This window comes from Petaurus breviceps, unplaced genomic scaffold (genome assembly GCF_028583685.1).
Source record: "Petaurus breviceps papuanus isolate PSGF00001 unplaced genomic scaffold, PetGlider_PUasm1.0 125, whole genome shotgun sequence".
Lineage (NCBI taxonomy): Eukaryota > Metazoa > Chordata > Mammalia > Diprotodontia > Petauridae > Petaurus > Petaurus breviceps.
This window is the reverse complement of record NW_027185653.1, coordinates 5,717,999-5,741,146: the sequence shown is the minus strand read 5'-3', so window position 1 is coordinate 5,741,146 and position 23,148 is coordinate 5,717,999. Positions and strand designations below refer to the sequence as shown.

Below are 23,148 nucleotides of genomic sequence, written 5' to 3'. Positions count from 1 at the left end.
TTTTCAGGTCTAAGAGTGAGTTCCAACAAAACGTTACTATCAAAGCAATCAAATAATATTTTTGATATGTATGTATAAAATAAATTATGTGGTTCCACTGAAAAATACTTTATTTTTTTTAAACTTTCTCCAATAATATCAAAAGAACATTTGGACTTGCTTGATAAGTGCAGAATTTTTTTTTTTTCCAAATCAAATGGTTTGTTAACTTCTGGTTTACATCATTAATTCATTTCCGCAAGATTTTGAGTTACAGATTTTCTTCCCGTTTTTCCCCTACCTACTACCCCAATATAGTGATCCCACTGGATATCCTCTCCTCCAATCTGCCCTCTCCCATATCTTCTCCCATACCTCCTTTGACTTTCCAGTAGGGCACAGCGGCTCTCTCTGCCCCAGTGCTTGTATATCTTATTTCCCAGTTACATGTAAATTATATTAATAATAATAATATATATGTATATATATATATATTTAAACATTTGATTTTAAAACTTTGAATTCCAGATTCATTCCTTCCTCACTTGTCACCCACTCTTACTGGGAAGGTAAGCAATTCAGTATAGGTTGTGCATATGTATCTATGCAAAACATTTCCATAGTGGATATATTGTAAAAGACTGACTATATTTCCCTCCCTCCTATCCCACCACCCACTTGTTCTATTCTCTACTTTGATCCTGTCCCCTTTCAAAAGTGGGTGCTTCCAACTTCCCTCCCCCCCAGCCTGCCTTCTCTTCCATCATTCCCCCTCTCATTCCCTCCCCGCCTGTTCTCCTGTAGGGTGAGATACCCTATTTAGTGTGTATGTCATTCCCTCCCTAAGACAGATTCAGTGAGAATAGGTTTGACCCATTCCCTTTTGCCTTCCTGTTCTTCCCCTCCATTGTAACCATTTTCCCTTGCCTCTTCTATAGGAGACAGTTTACTCCATTCTGTCTCTCCCCATCTCTTCTCATTATATTCCTCTCACCTCTTAATTTCACCTTTTAAGTATCATCCCTTCCTATTAAATTGTCCTGTGCCCTCTATCTATGTATACCTGTAAACATATATATGTATACATATTCACATATATATTCATACACCCATATACCTTCCTATGTATATATATATGTGTGTGTGTGTGTGTGTGTACATTTCTATTCCCTTCAACTATTTTCATACTGAGAAAAGTTACAATTATTATTTTTCCATGTAGTAATGTAAATAGATCAACTTTGATAAGTTCTTTATGATTTCTTTTCCTTGTTTACCTTCTCATGTTTCTCTTGCTTCTTGTATCTCAATGTCAAATTTTCTATTCAACTCTGGTTTTTTCATCAAGAATCCTTGAAAGTCCTCTACTACACTGAATGACCACATTTTCCCCTGAAATATAATACTCAGTTTTGCTGGGTAGGTGATTCTTGGTTTTAATCCCAGCTCCTCTGCCCTCCGGAATATCATATTCCAAGCCCTTTGATCCCTCAATATAGAAGTTACCAGATCCTGTGTTATCCTGATTGTGTTTCCATAATATTAAAATTTTTTCTTCCTGGCTACTTGTAATATTCTCTTCTTGATCTGGGAATTTTGGAATCTGGCTATAATATTCCTAGGAGTTTTCTTTCTGGGATCTTTTTCAGGAGGTGATCAGTGGATTCTTTCGACCTCTATTTTGCCCTCTGGTTCTAAAACATCAGGGACATTTTCCTTGAGAATTTCTTGAAGGATGATTTCTAGGTTCTTTTTTTTTTATCATGGCTTTCAGGTAGTCCAATAATTTTAAATTATCTCTCCTTGATGTATTTTCCAGGTCAGTGGTTTTTCCCATGAGATATTTCACATTGCCTTCTATTTTTTCATTTGTTTGGATCTATTTAATAGTATCTTGATTTCTCCTAAGTCACTAGCTTCCATGTGCTCCAATCTAATTCTGAAGGAATAATTCTCTTCTGTGAGATTTTGAGATTATTTTTTCCATCTTGCAAATTTGGCTTAAGCATTCTTCTTCTCATTGGCTTTTTGACCCTCTTTTTCCATCTGAGTTAGTCTATTTTTATGGTGTTATTTTCTTTAGTCAAGTTGTTGACTCTCATTTCATAATTTTCTTGCATTGTTCTCATTTCTCTTCCCAATTTTTCCTCCACTTCTCTTATTTGCTTTTCAAAATCCTTTTTAAGTTCCTCTATGTATCTATCTATTTGTATTTCATTTAAAAATAATTGCAAGTAATCATGCGTGGGGCTATCATTGTAGAAATGTCACTCTTGTTCCGTCTATTCCCGCTAGTCCTGCTTTTCCAGTTACAGAACCCCTCTCTCTTTTGACTGTTGCTCCAATAATCCTCTTAAGTTAGTGACAGCAGCTATTAGGGCTTCTTTAGAATTTGGAGACCCTCCCTGAGTATTGTAATTTTTGGTTATGCTTCTGCTCCTTGGTGACATACTCCTTCTGTTACACACAATAAGACCCTTCTAATAGTCAATGTCCCACAATGTCCTGGTAGGTCTATGAATTTGGAAAAGGAAAAGTGTGGCCTTGAGTCCCTGATTCTATGTTTTGAGGCAGCCAAATTTGAATTAAGATAACTAAGCAAAACTTCTGTATGATTCCAGGCCAATCACTCAGCTTTATGTGCCTTAGATTAGAGTTCCAGCCACCTTATTTCTCTATGAGGATAACTGTGAACATGAACACACTAAAACGAGAGGCAAAACGTGTTTTGCTTATCTAAGTTGAGACAAATAAATAAATAGGAGGTTTAAAATAGCATTTTGAGTACCCTTGTGAGAGCTATATCAAACAGAATTACATCTTTATGATTTGACTTGAAATTCTAATGTCCCTAAATTGCACCTTTTTTCTTATCTCTTTAAAATTTTGGTGGCTGTTGTGAGTTGTAGCTTACTGAGTAAGAGGTATCAGAACAGAAGATGATATTTTAAGAACAATATTTAAGTGTTGTTATGTTCAGAATAGTTCCCTTTTGGTAGTGTATCTGTCCTTCAGGTCCAGCATGTCACGAATCCATCCTCTTTATTTTTTAGGTGTTCCTTTCCCAAGGAACTTTCTTCAGATCTGCAAGAAGATTCTGTGTCGTCTTTTCCGGGTATTTGTACATGTCTACATCCATCATTTTGATCGTGTGATTGTGATGGGTGCGGAAGCCCATGTCAACACCTGCTACAAACACTTCTATTACTTTGTCACAGAGATGAACCTCATAGACCGCAAGGAGCTAGAGCCCTTGGTAAGTGAAGCAAGTGCTGACTGTTGTCATTCACTCATAGAGCTGGAGAAGAGCGAGGAGAGCTTCTAGAACTGTAGCTTTAAAATTTAGCCATTTCATATATTCAGAGATTGCTTCTGTTCTCTGTAAGCAGCAGAGATCCCATTGCTACTAGAAAGTCTTGAAAATTGACTTCTCTGTGGTTTCATGCCATGAATGCCTTGATCCAAACACTCTACTTGGTCACCATTCTTCTAATTAGGTGGTACAATGGATGGGGCACTGGGCCTAGAGTCAGGAAAACCTGAGCTCAAATCCAGCTTCAGACATATACTAGCTGTGTGACCCCGGCCAAATTACTTAACCTCTTTTTTGCCTTAGTTCCTTAATTGTAAAATGGAGATAATAATAGAACCTACCTTGCAGGGTTGTTGTGAGAATCAGGTAGAATAAAAGTTGTGCTCAGCACATTGTCTGACCCATACTAGGCATTTACTTAATAGAGGTTTGTTTCCAAGGGGGTGGAGCCAAGATGGAGGAATAGAAGCAGGACCTCCATGCAGCTCCGGCTTCCACCTTCCCCAATCCATGTAATAAGGGGACTCTAAACACACTTTGGAGCTACACAACCCACAAAGTGACACAGAGAAGCTAACCTCCCACTGAGGACAGCCCAGCAGGCTGGCAGTAATCAGCCAGGGCAGTGCTTTGGGAGCCGAGCCCAGCCCCAAGCTGAGGCTTTAGCCCCAGGGCAGGCCTGTCCAGCCACCGGCCAGAAGGACTCCAGATCAGCAGCAGCTGTGGCAGTTTCCAGATTTGTCAACACATAGATGTGAAGGACAAAGTGAGAGGCCAGTGCAGTCTGGACTTTGGGATCCAGTAAGTGGGAGTGTGTGGCTTTTGCCCCCTGGGCAAGAAGCCCCTGAGACTCTGGCACAGTCAGGCAGCACCACGTAGCAGCTTCAGCTCCTGGCTTGCAGAGTGTAGGGGGACCAAGCACCAGTCTGCGGGGTCATTTCTCTTGCTTTAACCTGCTTGGATCTGGATTGCAGTCTAGGATGGAGATCCTGGGGTGTGTGACCAGCTTGCCAGAGCGTGTGGAGACCTCAGAGAGGGCACCTATCTAATACCTCCAGCAGCTGAGAAAACCCCAGCATTTGGGATGGAAGCTCCCCTGTCTGGTGGCAGACTCCTATTGTGGCAAAAAGCCCAGGATTCAAGTGACTGAGGGGTGACATGACCAGGCAAAGGAAACAAAGCAGACAGAAGATCTCAACATTAGACTCCTATTTTGGGGACAAAAAGGAACAAAGCATGGAACAGGAGGAAGACAGTGAAGTCAGAACTCCTGTACCAAAAGCTTCAAAGGAAAATACAAGCTGGTTACAGGCTATAGAGGACCTTAAGAAGCAGATAAGAGAAGTGGAGGAAAAATTGGGAAGAGAACTATGAGAACGATGTAAGAAAATTATGAACTGAGAGTTAACAGCCTAACTGAGGAAAATAGCATCTCAAAAAACAGACTAACACAAAAGGCAAAAGAGGCTCAAAAAGGCAATGAGGAGAAGAATGCCTTAAAAAGTCGAATTTGCCAGATGGAAAAAGAAGCTCAAAAGCTCAATGAGGAGAATCATCGCTTCAGAATTAGATTGGAGCAAATGGAAGCTAATGACTTCATGAGAAATCAAGATGCTGTTAAACAGATCCAAACAAATGAAAGAATAGAAGGCAATGTGAAATATCTCATGGGAACAACCACTGACCTGGAAAATAGATCCAGGAGAGATAATTTAAAAATTACTGGACTACCTGAAAGCCATGATCAAACAAAGAAGCTAGAAATCATCCTCCAGGAAGTTCTCAAAGAAAACTGCCCCGATGTTTTACAACCAGAGGGCAAAATAGAGGTTGAAAGAATCCACCAATCACCTCCTGAAAAAGGAAGACTTATAGAGAAGGCTACTGGAATATTCTGTACAGGCTGTTACATGAGAATCTGAAGTACGATGGTCAAAATTAAGGAGGAAGGAGATGAAAGTGATAACTGTGGAGATTGAATCAACAACAAAACCTGATAACTGATTGTCTATGAAAGTTGAGTGAGAGAACAAAGTAAAAAATGACCTAAAGGTTCCGGTAATAGGAGAGCAGGAAGCGAAATCAGCATGAAGAGCAGGTTTAGGGATGATGATAGTGAGCTCTGATTGGGATACATTAAGTCTGAAGTGCTAAATGTAAGTGACTGTAACTTGTAATGATCATAATAACCATTGCTTATAGACTCTCAAGTTTATTAAGGGCTTCATACATGCTTTCTCATTTTTAGTTATCATCCCCATTTTACACATGAACAAAGTCTGAGTGCTTAAATGCTTTGCCCAAGACCACTCAGCTATTAAGTGTCAGGCATAGATTTTTAAACCAAGTCTTCTTGACCGTCTCTCTATGCCGTATTGTTTCCAATTATAGCCAGTTGGAAATGTGGGTCTGAAGGTCAAAACAGAGGCTTTTTAGGATTGGAGATGTCCTTAATCAGCCATTGTATACTATAAGTGTAGTCGTTATCAGATGAAGAACACACTGAACATTGATAGTGTAGAAAAAAGGAGAAGATGGCCAAGGATAGATCATTGGGCCAACTATTGGATTTTTCCAACTAATCAGTGGCAGTCTGACCATACTTGTGCATCCACCAGATACTACCTCATTCAGTGGTGAGCTGCTCACAAAACACATACCTGTTCTTTAGATGTCTTTGAGGCCTTTGAATGCTGGTATTCCCAATGTTCCCTCACGTCTATAATTATATTCTATATTGTTGCATTCCAAGATTGAACCAAGATATACTACTGTCTTTATGCTTCTTCTTTTCCTTAGCTACTAGTTAGAAATGTTACTCCTCTTTTCATCATTGCCTGTACTCTGATGTAGGGTATTTACTAAATATCCCCATGCTACCTGTGCAACCTTGGAAGCTCTGCTTCTGCCTTCAAAGAGATTATACACCTTGTATCAGAGTCATGTCTTTGATGAAGGTACACTCTCATAGAAAAGGGGGCATTCTCAATAGAAAGATTAAGAAAAGCAACAGGTAGTAGATTTAAGAGGATCTGCCTTGTCTTAAGAATCATAACATACCTTGGTGATCAGGAATCACCACTATAACATACTGACAAATGGTTGTTTAACGTTTGCTCAAAGACTGCTGAGGAGAAAGAATCCACCACCTTCAAAGGCAGCCCATTCTATTTTTGAACAGCTCTAGTTGTTAGGAAGTATTTCTTTATTAATTTTTCCTGACATCAAGCCTCAGTTTGCTGCTTTATAATTTCCACCCATTTCTCATGGTTCTGTCTTCTGGAACAAAATATAACAAGTATTCCATGTGTTATCTCATTAAATATTTGAAGAAGACAGCTCCTCCCCAGGTCTTCTCCAGATCAAATTTCTCCAAAGGTCCAAAACAGAAAAGGCATCTGACCTACATTAGAAAACCATAGAACAGAGCCTGGATTAGATGGGAATAGTAGCTTCCCAATCTTTTTTTCAGTCTCTAAGTGATACAGGGACTAGTGGATGTTATGAATTGGCATATGTCTCTTGTAATTCCAGCCCTTTAAATGAAATGTTGCTTAGAATTTAGAAATGGTAGAGAGGTCAGTCTAGTCTGCTGAATGAGGGAGCACAGCGTGGCAGCTAACAAGATTAGTCCCATCAATCCATTTTGGAGCCTGCTTGTCAGCTGTTGCCTAGACAAGGAGCCTGGGAACCCACAGAAACATATGTCATTTCTTTCAGCCAACAGCAAGAAGAGTAAATGGGGCTGGGACCTTGAAATGAACACAGACATGACAAATAAACTTTCATGTAAATCCAACAACTGAAACTGACCCAGAAAGTTTACAGTTGCAAGAAACAAACTTAAACGATTTTGGTAATTAGAAAATGGGCCAAGCACTAATTGAATAAAGTAGATTGTTGGGTCCTCTTCAGCGTAGAATTCAGCTGACAGATGTGATCTAATCAATTCTTAACAAATTTTGCATGTGTTTTATTTTACTCTTCTTACTTTTAAATAATCCTTATTGTCTAAAAAATAGCTGGGGAGGTATGTAGTTGATAAAGAGGAAGTTGAAGCAGGTTATGGAGAAAGATGCTGAGAATCTAAATGAGACTATATACCAAAATTCCCATGAGAATATCCACTGAAGTTGCTGCGACCTTCTCAGTACAGCATCATATGAATTCCTAGTGCTATTGTTCAGTTGTCTTAAGATTCCTTGGTACTGTTTCAGTGAGAGTTCTATAAACAATGAATAGAACAGAGAAATATTGCACACCCAGTAAGTTGACAAATTTGACAAAACATTGAAACAGTCAATGTGGAGAGGCTGTGAATTGTGCCAACCATTCTTGAATACAAATTATAAATTATTATATGAAAAAGTTACAGAGCTAGTATACCCTTTGACTCAGAGGTCTCACTACTGGATTTATACCCTGTAATCGTCAAAGACAGAAAGAAAGAAAGAATACAAATATAGCACAATTTTTGTGGTGACACTTTTTGTCGTAGCAACGGACGAGAAACAAAGAGAGAGCTAATCGGGTGGTAAATAGCAAAAAAAAAAAAAACCCAACAACTGGGATACGAATGGGATTTTAATATATGGTAAGAAGTGACAAGTAAGGATTCCAAGAAACATGAATTCTCATGTTTCTTGTATGCAATGGTACAGAGTAAAGCAAGCACCTGATTTATTTTTAAATGATTTTTATTATCTCGGAAACAGCCGGGGAGGTACATAGTTCCCAAAGAGCAAGCTGAGGCAGAGAATGGTATACACAGTGATTACGCTAATGTAAATGAGAAGAAATCTAAAAGGAAGACAATCTCTGACTGAGATAATAACTAATCTTGGTCCCAGAAGAAAGAAAAGTCTTTTTCCTCTTCCCGAGAGGTGGGGAGCTCTACAGCATAATCCTGTGTACAGTTTTAGTTGCAATTCTATTGGTTGGCTATTCTTCAGCACATTTTGTTGTTATAGTTACAAGAGAGGGCTCAGTGATATGGCAGGCAGCGGTGGTAAATGTGGAAATGACTGTGAAACAAAAGCAAAACTCAGTGAAATAATTACAAGATGTGGCCATTATGGTGTGTAACTAAAATTGCATAAAGAAGTTTTTGGAAGACGAGAAGACTGAGGAGTTGTATAGCCGGAGTATCGAATTGAAGACATTTAGGATTGCAGAAGATGAGACAGAGGAAAAGACCAGGAACCTGAATATGAAAGATGTTGAGAAGCTTGGAACATTATGTAGATAGAGCACATGATACCATCAATGAAAATGAGAAGGATTGCACAGACTTCTAGAGAGGAAAGCTTTTTGGACAATGGAGGTAGAGAAAGAAAGTTAAAATAGTATTAGAAGCAAGGAGTATGCCAACTTTCTGGTTGTTTGAAGCAAGGGGAGAAGAAAATGTAGGGGTAACATCAGTAGATAAAATTTCAAGACATGTGGTATGCTTCATGGAGATCTAGGTCCCCGCCAAAGTAAGGAAGTAGAAGGAAATTTGGTGATTCGATTTCTTTGTGTATTTTTCAAATGCTGTCTGTAAATTGTAAGCATTGTAGTAGTGGTGAAGGGTATCTGAGCTTAGGAATGAGCCTTGATAAAACAATGTAGAGGAACACAGAACACTGCTTTCTAGGCACATTGCACACAGATGCTTGGAGATTGAGGAGTAATCACCAACTTTTAACACAATAACATCACAGACATAGAATGATCCAGAAGATGCAAAACTGGATGGATTAATTCCAGTTGTGTCTAGTAAACACATGACCAATAATGAGATTCCCATGAAGATCTTTTCTTAAGATCATAGCATCATAGGAGCACAGACTTCAAGTCAGAAGACTTGTGACACAGAGACACATAGTGTTGGACTATGAGTTAGGAAGACCAGAGTTTAAATCCTGCCTCAGAGACTTCCAAGCTGGGAAACCTATCCTGGGAAAGCTATGTAACCTCACAGTTTCACTTTCCTCACCTGTAAAATGAGGATTGGCAGCTAAGTGGTGCAGCAGATAGAGTGCCAGGTCTGGAGTCAGGAAGATTCATCTTCCTAACTTCAAATCTGGCCTCAGATACTTACTAGCTGTGTGACCCTTGGCAAGTCACTTAACCTTGTTTGCCTCAGTTTCTTCATCTGTAAAATGAGATGAAAAAGTAAATGCCAGATCAGTCCAGTATCTTTACCAAGAAAATCCCAAATGAGGTCATAAAAGTTGGACATGACTGAAAAACAATTGAACTGAAAAATGAGGGTAATTACAGCATCTTCCTCTAAGGATCATTGTAAGGACAGAATAAGATAACATATCTAAATGCTTTAAAAACCTTCAAAGCACTATAGGGATGCTAGTTGTTATTATCATTACTACTGCTGCTTCTACCACCACCACCACCTAGTCCAGTTTTCTCATTTTACAGGTGAAAGGAGCTGAGACCTACAGGTTAAGTGACTTGTGCAAGGTCATAAAGGTAGTAAATAGTAGAGTCAGGATTTGAACCCAAGTCCTCTGACTGCAAACCTCATACTCTCTATCCTGTACCACTATACCCAACTTTCTGGTACTACCCACAGTAATCTGCTTCTCAGAGTTTCAGTCTATAATTAAAAGCAGATATTAGTGGTCACAGATCCTGAATAATTGGATCTTCTGCTATAGAATCTTCCAGTAAATGAACATATCAAATCAAGAGCTGCACAAAGCTGATCATCAGTGGCAGGTAAAATGTAAGCAGTTCATCATGAAAAGAGGCATTGCGTTAAGTCATGAAGTCCTAGAGTCTAAGGCTACTGGCAGAGGAGGTAGAACTTTGCATCTAAGTCTGTAATCACAGACATAGAATGATCCAGAAGATGCAAAACTGGATGGATTAATTCCAGTTGTGTCTAGTAAACACATGACCAATAATGAGCTACCTACCAGTTGTGCCCTGGGCCTTTTGGAAAAATGTCAGGGTGACTTCATTCACTGATGCTGGAGGCACTGCTGGGAGAAACTAGCCCCTGAAGTCTTTGTAAAGGAAGAAAATGAGTCCCCGGGGGAAAGTGAGTAGCAAATCTGGGCATAAGAATCCCCTAACAGTAACTCAAGCATCTACCCTTAAAGTAGTTCCCTGTTCCCTAGTCAGTTGTAATCAAGGATTCTTAACCTGGAATCTGTGAATTTGTTCTGTTTTTTCTGTGTGTGTCTTTTGATAATTTGAATTTTCAAGTCTTTTGAACTTGTAATCAACATAATTTATTTCCTTTGTGATTGTGTGTATTTTACTTTGTGCAATTTAAAAACATCATTCTAAGAAGGAATCTATAGATTTTATCAGATTGTCAGAGGTCCTTGACCAGAAACAAAGTAAGAACCACCACTTTAGATGGGGTATGATAGAGAGCTTAATGGAGCAGCAACAGTAAATACTGCAATGCAAATACTTCGCTTAAGCTTGTTTAATTAAACTAATTTAATTAATTAAAATTACTTGGTGAGGGTCACGTTGCCTGCTTTCCTAATTTCAGTGATTCTGCAAGCACCAGTGCTCTCCCGTCCACCACAATAGCCCTTGTGTGTGGGAGAAGCAAGAACTGACTTTGGCATTCTTGGGCCAGTAGTCTAGGCCAGACTCCATGAGAATGGCTCAGGCAAGTGTCCCAGCCGGAAATGCATGGGGCAGGCTGTGACCGGTTTTCTTGGTGTACTGTCTTTAGGTATTTTTGCCTAGCCAGTTTCTTGCCCAATACAGGAACATGGGGTAGGAAAATCAAGCCTATGAAAAGGCAACAGCATTGCGGGCCAACAAGTGTCACTGGTCCAAGTGTCCTGGAAAGCACTTTGTAATTCTATAAGAAAAGTGACTAAAAACTCATTTTCTCTGGCACAAAATAAGCTACTGGATTTGAACTCTGTTCTTCCTAACTCCTACTCCAAAACTACCCACTGTGTCTCTCAGTCATATAAGATCTCTTCTGGCTTGACGTCTGTGCTCCTAATGATGCTATGATCTTAAGAAGAAGAGCTCTTCCTGGGAATCTCATTATTGGTCATGTGTTCATTAGATACAATTGGAATTAATCCATTCAGTTTTGCATCTTCTGGGCCATTGTATGCCTTTGATGTTAGTGTGTTAAAAGTTGGTGATTACTCCTCGGTCTCCCAGTATCTGTGTGCAGTGTGCCTAGAGAGCAGGGCTCATTGTTCTACGCTGTTTTATTGAGGCTCATTCCTAAGTGTAGATACCCTCTATCACTACTACACCCTAAGGAGGTTAAAGATAGAAAGAAAGATTCACCATATATAACAAAATACTCAGAGCATCCTTTTTTACAGTTACAAATAAAACAAAAAATGGAAAAAATGGAAACAAAAGTGTCTATCACTTGGGCACAGGTGGAACATGATATATGTCAATTATGATATATGAATAAAATGAAATACTCATTTACCACAAGAAATGAAAATTAACCATAAGGAATTCAAGAAAATTTGGGGAAACTTGCATAAATTGATGTGTAGAGGGAAGAAAGCAGAACAAAGAGAGCAGCATACATACTGGCCACCGTAGTGTAAAGGAAAATGCCACTAAAAGACATCAGCATTCAGATAATGCCGTGTGAAATATTCTTCCTTCATCTGGAGAGAGATAGTGGACTCCAGGTACAGAATATGCTCCATATTCTGTCCAGCCAAGTTAATGTGTTGGTTTGTTCTCCTTAGCTGTTTGTTTATTTTTGGTTATAAGGAAGAATTCCAGCAAGAGGCAGGAGAGGGTAAGTTTAAAAGAAACTTGAAAGAAACTTCAATAAACTTTTTTTCAAAGTGGTATCAGTGAAATTACACACTAATCCTTTGGGGGTATACAGAGTTCATATATATATATTTAGGCAACAAGCTTACTGGGCCTTTGGAGTCAAAAGTGGCCTAAATGGGAGATGCAGGAAATGTTTCTCTCCCCAAAATGAGCTGAAGTCGATGGCATTGAGTCATCTCCATTATAACTGTCATAACTAGAGCCTAATGCAAGGGTCACCAGAGGGGAGACAGTGCCTGTACCTTTATGAGGTGGCAAAGAGCAAATTAAACAGTTTAGCAGAACCAGACGAACCTTGCCTCATTTGTGACATGAAGCTACCTATTCACAAGCATAAAGTGAGTAAATACATGTATACAGGGTGTCCCAAAATTCTTAGTGCAGTATTAAGCTTTAAGAAATTCAGAAGTATAAAGGCTACAAAATCACAAAAAAATTTTTCTCTTTTCTTTTTTTAAATTTTTAAAATTATTTATTTTTAGTTTTCATCATTCACTTTTATAAGTTTTAAACTTTCTTCCCCTCCCTCCTTCCCTCTCTCCCCAAGACAGCATGCAATCTGATATAAATTCTACACATACATTCCTATTAAACACATTTTCATATTAGTCATGTTGCAAGAAGAATTATAACTGGGAGAAACCATGAGAAAGGAAAAGAAAAAGAAAATAATCTGTTTCTCTGTGCGTTCCGACTCCATAGTTCTTTCTATAGATGTGGATGGCATTTTCCATCTTGAGTCCTTTGGAATTGTTTTAGGTTCTTACATTGCTGAAAAGGGATAAGTCTATCAAAATCAGCCATTGCATACTGTGACTGAGAAAGCATCATTTTAAATGTGAATTATTTAACATTTAAAATATTGCTAGATTTCTTAATAAAATTCAGCATAGCCACCATGTTGTATAATATATGCTACTGTAGTCAACTTCTGAACTTTGTAAAAACTTTCATTCATTTGTTGCTCTGTGACTGAAAGGATTAAATTTGTAATCCTAACTTTAAGATTGTACAGAGAATTTGAGGTTTTGATTCACCGATGACGGTTTTGAAATATCTCCACTGAAAAAGAAAATCAAATGGAAATAGATTAGGTGACCAAAGTGGCCAAGCACAGACTTCCTACTCTTAGAAAATATCATCCAGTACCACATACAGAGGGTTATAAAACTGTGCCTACCCTGTGACCCAGCAATAGCAGGTCTACATCCTGAAGAGATCAAACCAAAAAAAAGAAAGAAAGGATCTATATGTACAAAAATATTTATAGTAGCTTTATGGTGACAAAGACTTGGAAACTGAGGAGGTAGCCATCAATTGGGGAATGTCTGAACAAGTTGTAGTATGTGATTGTGATGGAATACTATTGTGCTACAAGAAATGACAAGCAAAATGCTTTCAGAAAAACTTTGAAAGACTTGCATGAACTGATGCAAAGTGAGCAAAACCAGGAGCATGTTGTACATAGTAATAGCAATATTGTATCATGATCATGACTCAGCTACTCTCGACAATACAATGATCCAAGAGAATTCCAAAACTTATGATAAAAAATACTATCTACCTCCAGAGAAAGAAGTGATGGAGTTTGAATGTAGATTGAGTATATTTTTTTACTTTATTTTTCTCATTTTTGTCTGTTTTCTTTTGCAACATGGCTAATATGGAAATTTGTTTTTCATGACTTTTTCATTTGTTTTTCATTTCTTGCACTTGCATAATTTACATCAAATGGCTCCTCTTCTCAAAGGAGAGGGGAGAGGAGAAAGGGTGAGAATTTGGAATTTAAAAAATTCTAATGAAGGTGAAAATTATTTTAATGTAATTAGAAAAAAATATTAAAATTTTAAAAATATATCATCCAGAACTATCACACATACAATGCATGATAGGGGCCTTATGAGGTTAAAATTAAAATGATAAATTAATTCAGTTTATTATTTGAAACTCACGGTCAGCTACGTGGCAGAGTAGATAAAGCACTGGTCATGGAATCAGGAGGACCTGAGTTCAAATGCAGCCACAGACACTTAGTAGCTGTGTGACCCTGGGCAAGTCACTTAACCCCAATTGTCTGTGCCCAATAAAGGAAAGAAAGAAACAAAGAAGGAAGAAAGTAGTTCACAAAACAACATAAGGTTTTTTTCAGTGATTTTTTTTTGGTAATTTTTTTTTGAGATGTCCTGTTCAATACAAGGTAGTTTGAGAAAGAAAGAGAAACCAGGTGATGGTGGTGATGATAGTGAACAGAAAAGACTTCATCAAGATGACGCCTCTTAAAGGGAGAGAGGGAATCAATGAAGTGGATGGAAGTAAGGAGGGAGTTCGTTCCAGGCAGAGGGAACAGATAATGAGAAAAAGACATGGATCCAGCAGCTGGAAAGTAGTGTATGAGAAACATAGGGAAGGCCAGTTTGGACAGATCACAGAGTGTGGCAGGCAAATACTGTTAAAGAATAGAAGGTAAACTCTCAATGGATAACAGGGAGAATTGAAGAAACGACAGAAGCATTGATTGTAGAAAGAGTGGAGGAGAAAAAAACAGCAGCAAGAAGAGAAAAGATAGCAGAAAATTAGAGCAGCCCTATGGATGGTTTAAAGTTTAAGGAAAACTTGTAGTCAAGCCATCAAGCATTTGAATAAGCATTTAATGTATGTCAGGTATTTTGTTAAGAATTGAGTGTACAACAATAATCAAAGACCATTCCTGTCAAAATCCAGTGGAGGAGACAACATGAAAACAAGCATGTGCAAACAAGATATCTATATCTATAAATAGATACACACACATATATACATACTATATATGTATACACACATATTCATATGTGTGTATGCACACACATGCACATACACACAATTGGAATATTATGAAACTCACACCAAAGAAACACTCAATAAATGTATCAGACAATGATGAAAACTCCCACAGTATATTATTCACACCTACATTCTACTGAATAAAGGCTTGGGAAGAGGGAGATAAAAGGGAGGAGGAGGGGATTCTGTTAGTCTGAAGTCACTAACAAAGAGAAGATAGCTATTTACCTGAGACTTTGAGGGCACAAAGCTGCCAGTTATGCCTCATGATCTGAGCACCCACTCAGAAGTGTGACAGAGACAGACTGTCTTACATTATCAGTGGTTTAGAAATTATGTAATAATGCTACCTGCTGCTACAAAAAATTATCTCACCTACCCAACTTTTCATAAAACTATGCAAATAGAGAATTACATTAAAAATTTCTCTTGTACCATTGTCATCAGTAAGTTTGCAAAGTAGCAAATCTTACCTAATATCAGATCCAGCAACATCAATTATATACGTATCCATATTTATATCTCTATATAATATGTGCCCAGATATTATTTATACATTTTATATATGTGTGTATATATATATACACACACATGCACATGTGCATGCCAGCCATATGTGTGTGAGATCATATGGTGATCTTTAACGATATCTGTTGCTTTTTCTAGTGTCAGTAAAAAATAGGAAGATACTAATTTCTCATCTAATTGATCACAAAGGAGTTCAGTCTTTTCCTTTCTCCTTACCTATGCATATGATGCTACAGTATCAGTAGCTGTAAGCTGTAGGTGTTTCATCTATCAAACGAGGCTCTTTGCACTTAGTGATTCCATAAGCCACTTTATTACAAAGCCAGTTACCTTTTTTTAATGTCAGACTTGGGTTTGTTTGAAGATAGCTTTCATGCCTTTTCTAATTTCTCTTTTCTCCAGATTTAGTTTTGGTTTTGTATCTGATTTTCTTTGGGACAATTGTTTTATCTTGCTAATGTATAATGTATGTATGCTTTCAAAATGTCATTTCAGTCTATTAGTTTGTAAACCAAATAGTTTTTCCTTTCTTTCAATAACAGTACTTACATATCTCAGTGATATGCGTAGTGGATCGTGTTTTCTAGTTTGTGTTTTGTTTTTTACTTCATATTTTCCCACTATCTTTAATTACCTTGGATTGCTGTGGTTTTAGCTACTTCAGGGTGTTTTCAAACCAGTTTTGTGTTTCTCCATCACAAAGACATTTTTCTGCTTAAAAGTTAGACAGTAAAATTTAAATTACATTTAAATTTAATTTGTTGAATATTTTAAACTATGTGTTCTCGGTTTATCTCAATTACCAATTTATTATATTATATTTTCCAAAGTGAATGGTTGCGAAATATAGTCAATTTTTTGGCAGCTTTTAGCTTCCACACATTTTTAACCTTGATTTTATACATAAAATGTTCAAAATTAGCAAGCAATGCAAATACACATACATTCACACACATACAGACCACCTCTTTATGAGGCTATACTAATAGGATGGTTAACAGTGGTTGTATTGCTGTATGTTCACATTAGCTTTTTTTTCCCATGACATTACCTTTATAGTGCATAACTACATAGACTTTTCCCATTTCAAACAAAGCTTAAATCAAAGTCAATAAAAGTGAGACTAACAACGAATTCCCTCCAAATGATAGTATATACAGTAAAGTCGTTATTTAATGTGGTATGCGCAAAGAACATACAATTTGAATGGACTTGTGTCAAATCTTATTTAGAGACCATAGCCTATAGGGAGCAGGTAAAGGAACTAAAAACATTTAACCAGGAGAAAAGAAAAATTAGAAAGGAATTAGGGTTTTCTAGTCTGTCTTCTAGTGTTTGAAGGGAGTCCTGTGGAAGAGGATTAGCTTTATGGTGCTTGGTCCGGGAGGTAGAGTAAGAGGAAGTGGATGGAAGCTTCAGAGGAGTGGATTAATGGCTGATATACAGAATATTTGGTAAATAACAAGAACTGTCCAAAATCAGATGGGACTGATTTGAGAGACCGTGAGCTCCCTGTGACTGCAGATCTTCAAATGGAGACATTATGACAACTCGTTGAGGATGTTGGAGAGGGACTGTTCCAGGGCTGGCGTTCCACCTCTGAGGCACTGTGATTCTCTGAGACTTATGAGATGCTTATACATACAAAGCAAGTGTCTAGAGCTTGCCTTGGTGGAGTATTTTTACTTTGTGACAGGCTTTTGGGCAGGGGGCAGGAAGTGGGGGGGGGGTGGAAAGGCTAAAATCGAATCAGCTGTTGGTGGTTGCTAATGGCAACTGAAGTGGAAAGTAGTGAGCTGCTGAAGATCCTCTAAGTGGCAGCTTTAGTGTTTGGCAGACAAAAGGTCTGATCTGAAAATTGGCAAGGACTCGTGGCATTATTTTCAATGAACTGCATTGTGTTGGGCAATCATTAGTGTGGTCAAAAAAAGCTACTTTTCGTTCCAGCTTTCATTTATGCATCATTTGTTCATGCCTGGGCTTTTTCTTTCAGATGCATAGCTAGATAGCCAGTTGAAAGTTAAAATAAAAAGGATGATGAATTCTGTATGTATGTGTACACGCACACACATGCATATATGTGTTTTGAGGAAAAGTGGAGAATCAGATTTGTTTTGTTTTAATATGCAAATTGTTCATATAAAGGCTAACACCAAAAAAGGTATGTTTTTCATCTTTCCCTCAGACCTCTGAAATCTTCAATTAGTCAACAAGCATTTATTAAATATTTACATCTCAAGCACCATGCTGGGTACTAGAGATACAAAGAGATACAATTCCTTTTCCTCAAGAAACTTATATTCTATTTAGAGACATAGCATGTATATATATACGTTCTAAGTGCAACAGTTATTACCACTGTTAGATCTAGGAGCTGGGGAACTGTACCCTCTTCCTTTCTTTTAGGGGTTCTGTATTCCCTGGACCAACCAGCATAGTAAATGGGTTCTTCCCAGTGGGAGACTCTGGCCTTAAATGAAAGGGATTAGGCACCTTTTCTCACACTCTGGCTTTTTGACACCTCTAGGGTCCCAGTGGAAATTACTTATAACTCAAGTTTAACACATATCTAAAGTTGGAATAGAAAAGTATTCAATGTATGATATGAACCAGGCATATAATAACTTTTCATTTCTTGTATTTCTCATAAAAACACACACTCATAAGCCTACAGTTACATAAAACTTAAAGAATTAGCAGCAATAACATTACTCTTATACACTGATATTAGGACATCAAGAAGGTATAGTTTGCGGGATTGCTAAACAAGCTCTACACCATCCAAACGATTACTCTCTCCCAGGTTCCATTTTTCAGGTAAGCTTAGCCATGAGCTAAGTGTCTCACTTCATCAATGTTATCTTCTTGAAAATAGTAAACTCTGACCAAAGGACCCAGACTCTTATTGCCTTTCAGCTTCACAAAGTTGCCTTTAAGGCTGAACATATTCATCTTGGAATTGCTTTTTGGTCACTTGTATTCAGGGAAGCAAACACAAAGCAGAAAAGGTAGTCAGGGGATTTAAGACTCATGCTCTGCTTATTTAAATGAGAGCCAATCATGGCTGGTATATGGGAGCAATTGCCACTCTGCCAAACTGGGGGGGGGGGAGGAAGGTTGCTGCCCTTCCCCCACCTTCTTATGGAAATTCTAGTGAAAAAAAAAAGCTTCTTCACACATGGGAAAGTTGAAGAAATAAAGAGTAAGACACCATTACTCCTTTTGAAACTGAGGCAACCTCTCCCTAAGGGACCAGCAAAGGTATTGAATCATCGTTCCGCTGCATCTTCAGCGCTGAGTCAGGGCACATGGTCAGTTGGAAGCATGTAGAACATCTGTGCCTATGCTCTACACAAACAACATTATCTGAGAAATATAAAACATATAAAAAGCAAACGCAAAGTAATTTAAGGTGGTGAGCACTAGCGGCTGGAGAGGAAGGCCTTGTGTGGCAGGTAGCTGAACTCAGCTTTGAGAGGAGCTAGGACGCGGAAGGCCATGTGGAATAAAATGTCCAGTAAAGAACTAGCAAGTAGAACCGCTAAAAAAAATGAAGGTATCACAACAGCTCTTTTTGGTGGCCAAGAATTGGAAATTGAGGGCATGCCCATCCGTTGGGGAATGGCTGAACTAGCTGTGGTATATGATTGTGCTACAAGAAATGACAAGAAGGATGCTTTCAGAAAAACCTGGAAAGACTTTCATGAACTGATGCAAGGTGAAATGAGCCGAACCAAGATAACATGGTACATAAAAACAGCGATATTATGTCATTATCAACTGTGAAAGACTCATCTGTTTTCAGCAATACTGAGACAATTCCAAAGGACTCGTGATGAAAAATGCTATCAACTTCCAGAGGAAAAAACCAATGGAATCTAGATGTGGATTGAAGCATACTTTAAAAAAAAAAAAAACTTTTTTTTTCATTTTTTCTTGGTTTTTTTTGTCTGTGTTATCTTGTACCACATAACAAATATGGAAATGTGTTATGTATTACTACACATGTATAACCTATATAAAATTGCTTGCCTTTTAATTAAGGAGGAAAGAGGAGGAAGGGGAGAATTTGGACCTCAAAACATTTTAAAAGAATGTTTAAAAGTTTTATAGGTAATTGGAAAAAAATTAAATATTTTTAAAAATAGGGAGAAGTATAATATAGGGAATCATTCATGATTCTCTTTAAAGGAGAAAAAAATAGTGTTTTCCCTTTGGATTTTATGGCACTCAAACCCATTCTTTGAAACTGATGCAGCCTTCATAACAAAACTTCAATTTTCATTGGGTCCTTATGGCATAGAATATTGACTGTGACAATCATATTAATTCCACTTTACATGCTAGCACTGTAAGGTTCACTGTCCTCAGAACAACCCTATCAGGCAAGTAATATAAGAATTATCTTAATGCATTACATTATTACCACCTAAGCTTTAAAGGTAGGAAAAATCAGTATCACAGAGTTCAAAATAACATGTCTTTGACAACACAACTGGTAAGTGTCAGTTCCAGGATTTGAATACAAGTTTCCTGTTTAGATAGAAATGTATGGTCCACTTTACGAAAGTCCCAAACAGGTAAATTGGAGCAAAGTTGACTCTTTGTACTTAATGATAGATCTGTGACCTGCAGAGATATAGCTTTTTTCTCCATACATCTTTCCATGACTTCTTATCCCTTGGAATAAGAAATTCAAATTGTAACTTTTTTTTCTTCAGACAAACCATTGTGTGGATTTATTTTGCTTCACCAATCTTGTTTGTCACAAGAGGGGGTTATTACTATTTGGGAGAGAGTTAGGAGATGGGTCAGATGAGAGTGATATTTTAAAAAAGAAAGTAGTGAATGTCAGTGCCATAAAACAGGCTTGATATCTTTTTTTTGGCTTTTTCTTGGAGGGCAATTGGGGTTAAGTGACTTGCCCAAGGTCACATGGCTAGTTAAGTGTTAAGTGTCTGATGTCAGATTTGAACTCAGGTCCTCCTGACTCCAGAGCCGGTGCTCTATTCACCGAGCAACCTAGCCACCTCTAGGCTTGATATCTTGAAGTCATTCTTTTGCCTATATAGTGTCCAAAAAGTCTTAAGCTCAATTTTAAGTTTAAAGCTATTAATAAGCTAAATTTGTTATTTGTTTTAGATGCCTTGTCTATCCTATTCATTGCCAAGTCCTTGAGAGTTTACCTTCACTATTCTTGCACCCTTATTGTAGCTTACCTGGGCTATTGCAATGATGTAACTGATTTCCCTCCTTACAATTTCCTATATTCCAATTCTTCCTACCTATCACTGCCAGAATAGTTTTACTAGGGGCAGCCAGGTGGCGCAGTAAGAGTGCCGGCCCCAGGGTCCGGAGACCTGGGATCGGTTCTGGCCTCAGATACTCGGCACCCACACAAAAAATAACTGGCCGTGTAACCTTGAGCAAGTTACTTAACCCCGATCACTTAAAAAAAAAGAATAGTTTTACTACCACATGTCTCTGATCTTAGAAGCAGGTAGGTGGTACAGTGAATAGACTGTTGGAGCTGGATTCAGGAAGACCTGGGTTTAGATGCTGCAGGAAATACTTCCCAGCTGTGTGACTGGGCAAGTTACCTAACCTCTCTTAGCCTCTGTTTCCTCATCTATAATATGGAGATAATAATAATGCCTACCTCACAAAATCATCATGAGGATCAAATTTACATAAATGTGTCAAACATGTGAACCTTAAACGGTAGGTAGAAAAGCTTTAGTAGCTCACCGCCGCTAGTGAGCAGTAATCTGAAATCTTTAGTCCTAAATCCAGATCCTCCAAGAACTAATAATTCACATTTCTATAGTTTCATATTTTCATATTTTCATGTGCTTTTCTCATCGCACCCCTGTAAGGCAGATGCAGCTTAATGTGAGATGATTCCCATTTTACAGATCAGAAAACTGTGACCCATGAACATCTTAACCTAGTAGTTGCCAATTTGATCTCCCTTGAAAAGTTTCTACAAGATTAAAAGGGAAATGAAATATTCTCTTTAAAGCAAATGTTAATATTTATCTGAGGTCAAAGAGTGGTAGTCAGTCCTCACTGATGCAATACACTTTGTTTCACAAATCATCTCTTGGAAGGCAATGACCATGGTTTATCCAAATCTGTTCATCTCTAGACATTCAGCCCAGTGTTCTGCATACGTTTCATACCTAATACATTTGCTGAATTGAATTTTTCCAGAATTTAGTCAGTAAGTCAGTCAAGAAGCATGTATTAAGTGCCTCTCAAGTGCCAGGCTTTGTGCTAAATGATAAGTATACAAAGAAAGCCAAAAACAATAAAAATAAACAGTCCCAGCTCTCGAGAAGCTTGCTGTCTAACGGGCAAGTTAATGGACTAATAAAAAGCATCCATTCGTCTTCAAACACATGGAGTCGTGTGAGCGTGAGAAGACAGGGAAAGGGGCAAGGATCTTAAAGAAGTCAGTTGTTATTTTATTTTCATCAGCTTCACCATGTATATTTCTATATATCCTATCTCCATCAAGAATATACATCTTGGAGAAATGATAGAACAAATCAAAGATTCTTTTGTCATTGATTTTCCTTGAAATAATTAATGTAATCACTGCACTAATGCCGTGTATCTCCTAGAACAGTTTGCCTTTAGGTTGCTTGGCACTGTCATCGCCAGGCCTAAACCCTAAGCAGCTGTTGTTATTATATACTCTTACTGTAAACAATATAGTCTTTCAGAAACAGGCTGCCATGTCAGCAGTCTCCTTATCTGTGGAGCAAGCTGCAATGTAATATTATAGCATTTTCTCTTTGTGTCAGTGAATATAGATTATGAGCTCATATAATTTTCTCTTATTAACCTTTGAAAACGGGCAAATCAGCATGAGTCTAATGGAAGTTTGGCTCCTTCTGGTACTGCTGATTTAGTTTTATAGCTTAATGATTAAAAATTGGGAAATTACATTGAGGACCCCACTCACAACTAGATCTGATCTCCATTCATCTTTTAGGAGCTATACTTTAAATTTATGTCTTTATAGAGAATTGATGCCATCTTTGGCACATGAATCAACAGCTGTTTACACTTAATTCTGCAGGAAGATATCTAATGTCTCATGGATGTAGTTTTAATGTGACCTCAAGTTTTGTTATTTTTGAATAATGGCTTCTCTGACATTTGCAGTAAAAGAATATGGCATTGTATACCAAAAAAGATAATGTTTTCAACTGAAGATTTTGTGAAATAAGAAAGAAAAAAGCATAAAATTTTCTTCTCCAATATTGGCAGAAATAATTAAAGAGTACAGATATCAGCCTTTTAGAAGTTCTGCTATTCTTCCTTGTTGCTTCAGTTGGCTCTCGTCCTAGAACCTACTTTTTCCCCCCCCCTTTTCAGGGATTCTTTTCATTTTGCTTTTAAATAGAGAATGCTTTGCTAGTATGATAATGAGAAAGTCTTCCATGTGTAGGATCTGTGTCCAGTAAGCTTACTGTGATTATTTGCCTTTGAAAAAAATTTGTAAAAATGGCTATTTGCCCCCAGAATGTAGAGCTGAGGTCAAGGGGGAAAAGTGTGTATAAGGGGAGCAAAGGGGAATCTGACTGTTATGCTATCTGGAAATGCAGCAATTCTTCTTTTTACTCTAATGCATAGAAGTGTTCTTCAAGGATGTTGAGATGTTGGAAAGCTTTCAGAGGAAGGTAACCAGACTGGTGAAG

At 37.9% G+C, this 23,148-nt stretch overlaps 1 protein-coding gene across 8 annotated transcripts in view; it reads left to right on the top strand.

The window, feature by feature from the left end:
• MOB3B (MOB kinase activator 3B) overlaps positions 1–23,148 on the top strand; it is a 324,421-nt gene that overhangs the window by 237,796 nt on the left and 63,477 nt on the right. For all 8 annotated transcript variants that reach the window (XR_011168757.1, XR_011168747.1, XM_069090475.1 and 5 more), the window contains one exon: positions 3,033–3,235. Coding sequence is in view for 6 of the 8 variants with exons in the window: in XM_069090475.1 (XP_068946576.1) it covers positions 3,033–3,235 (203 nt within the window). In the remaining 2 variants the exon portion in view is untranslated. The remainder of the gene's footprint in view (positions 1–3,032; positions 3,236–23,148) is intronic.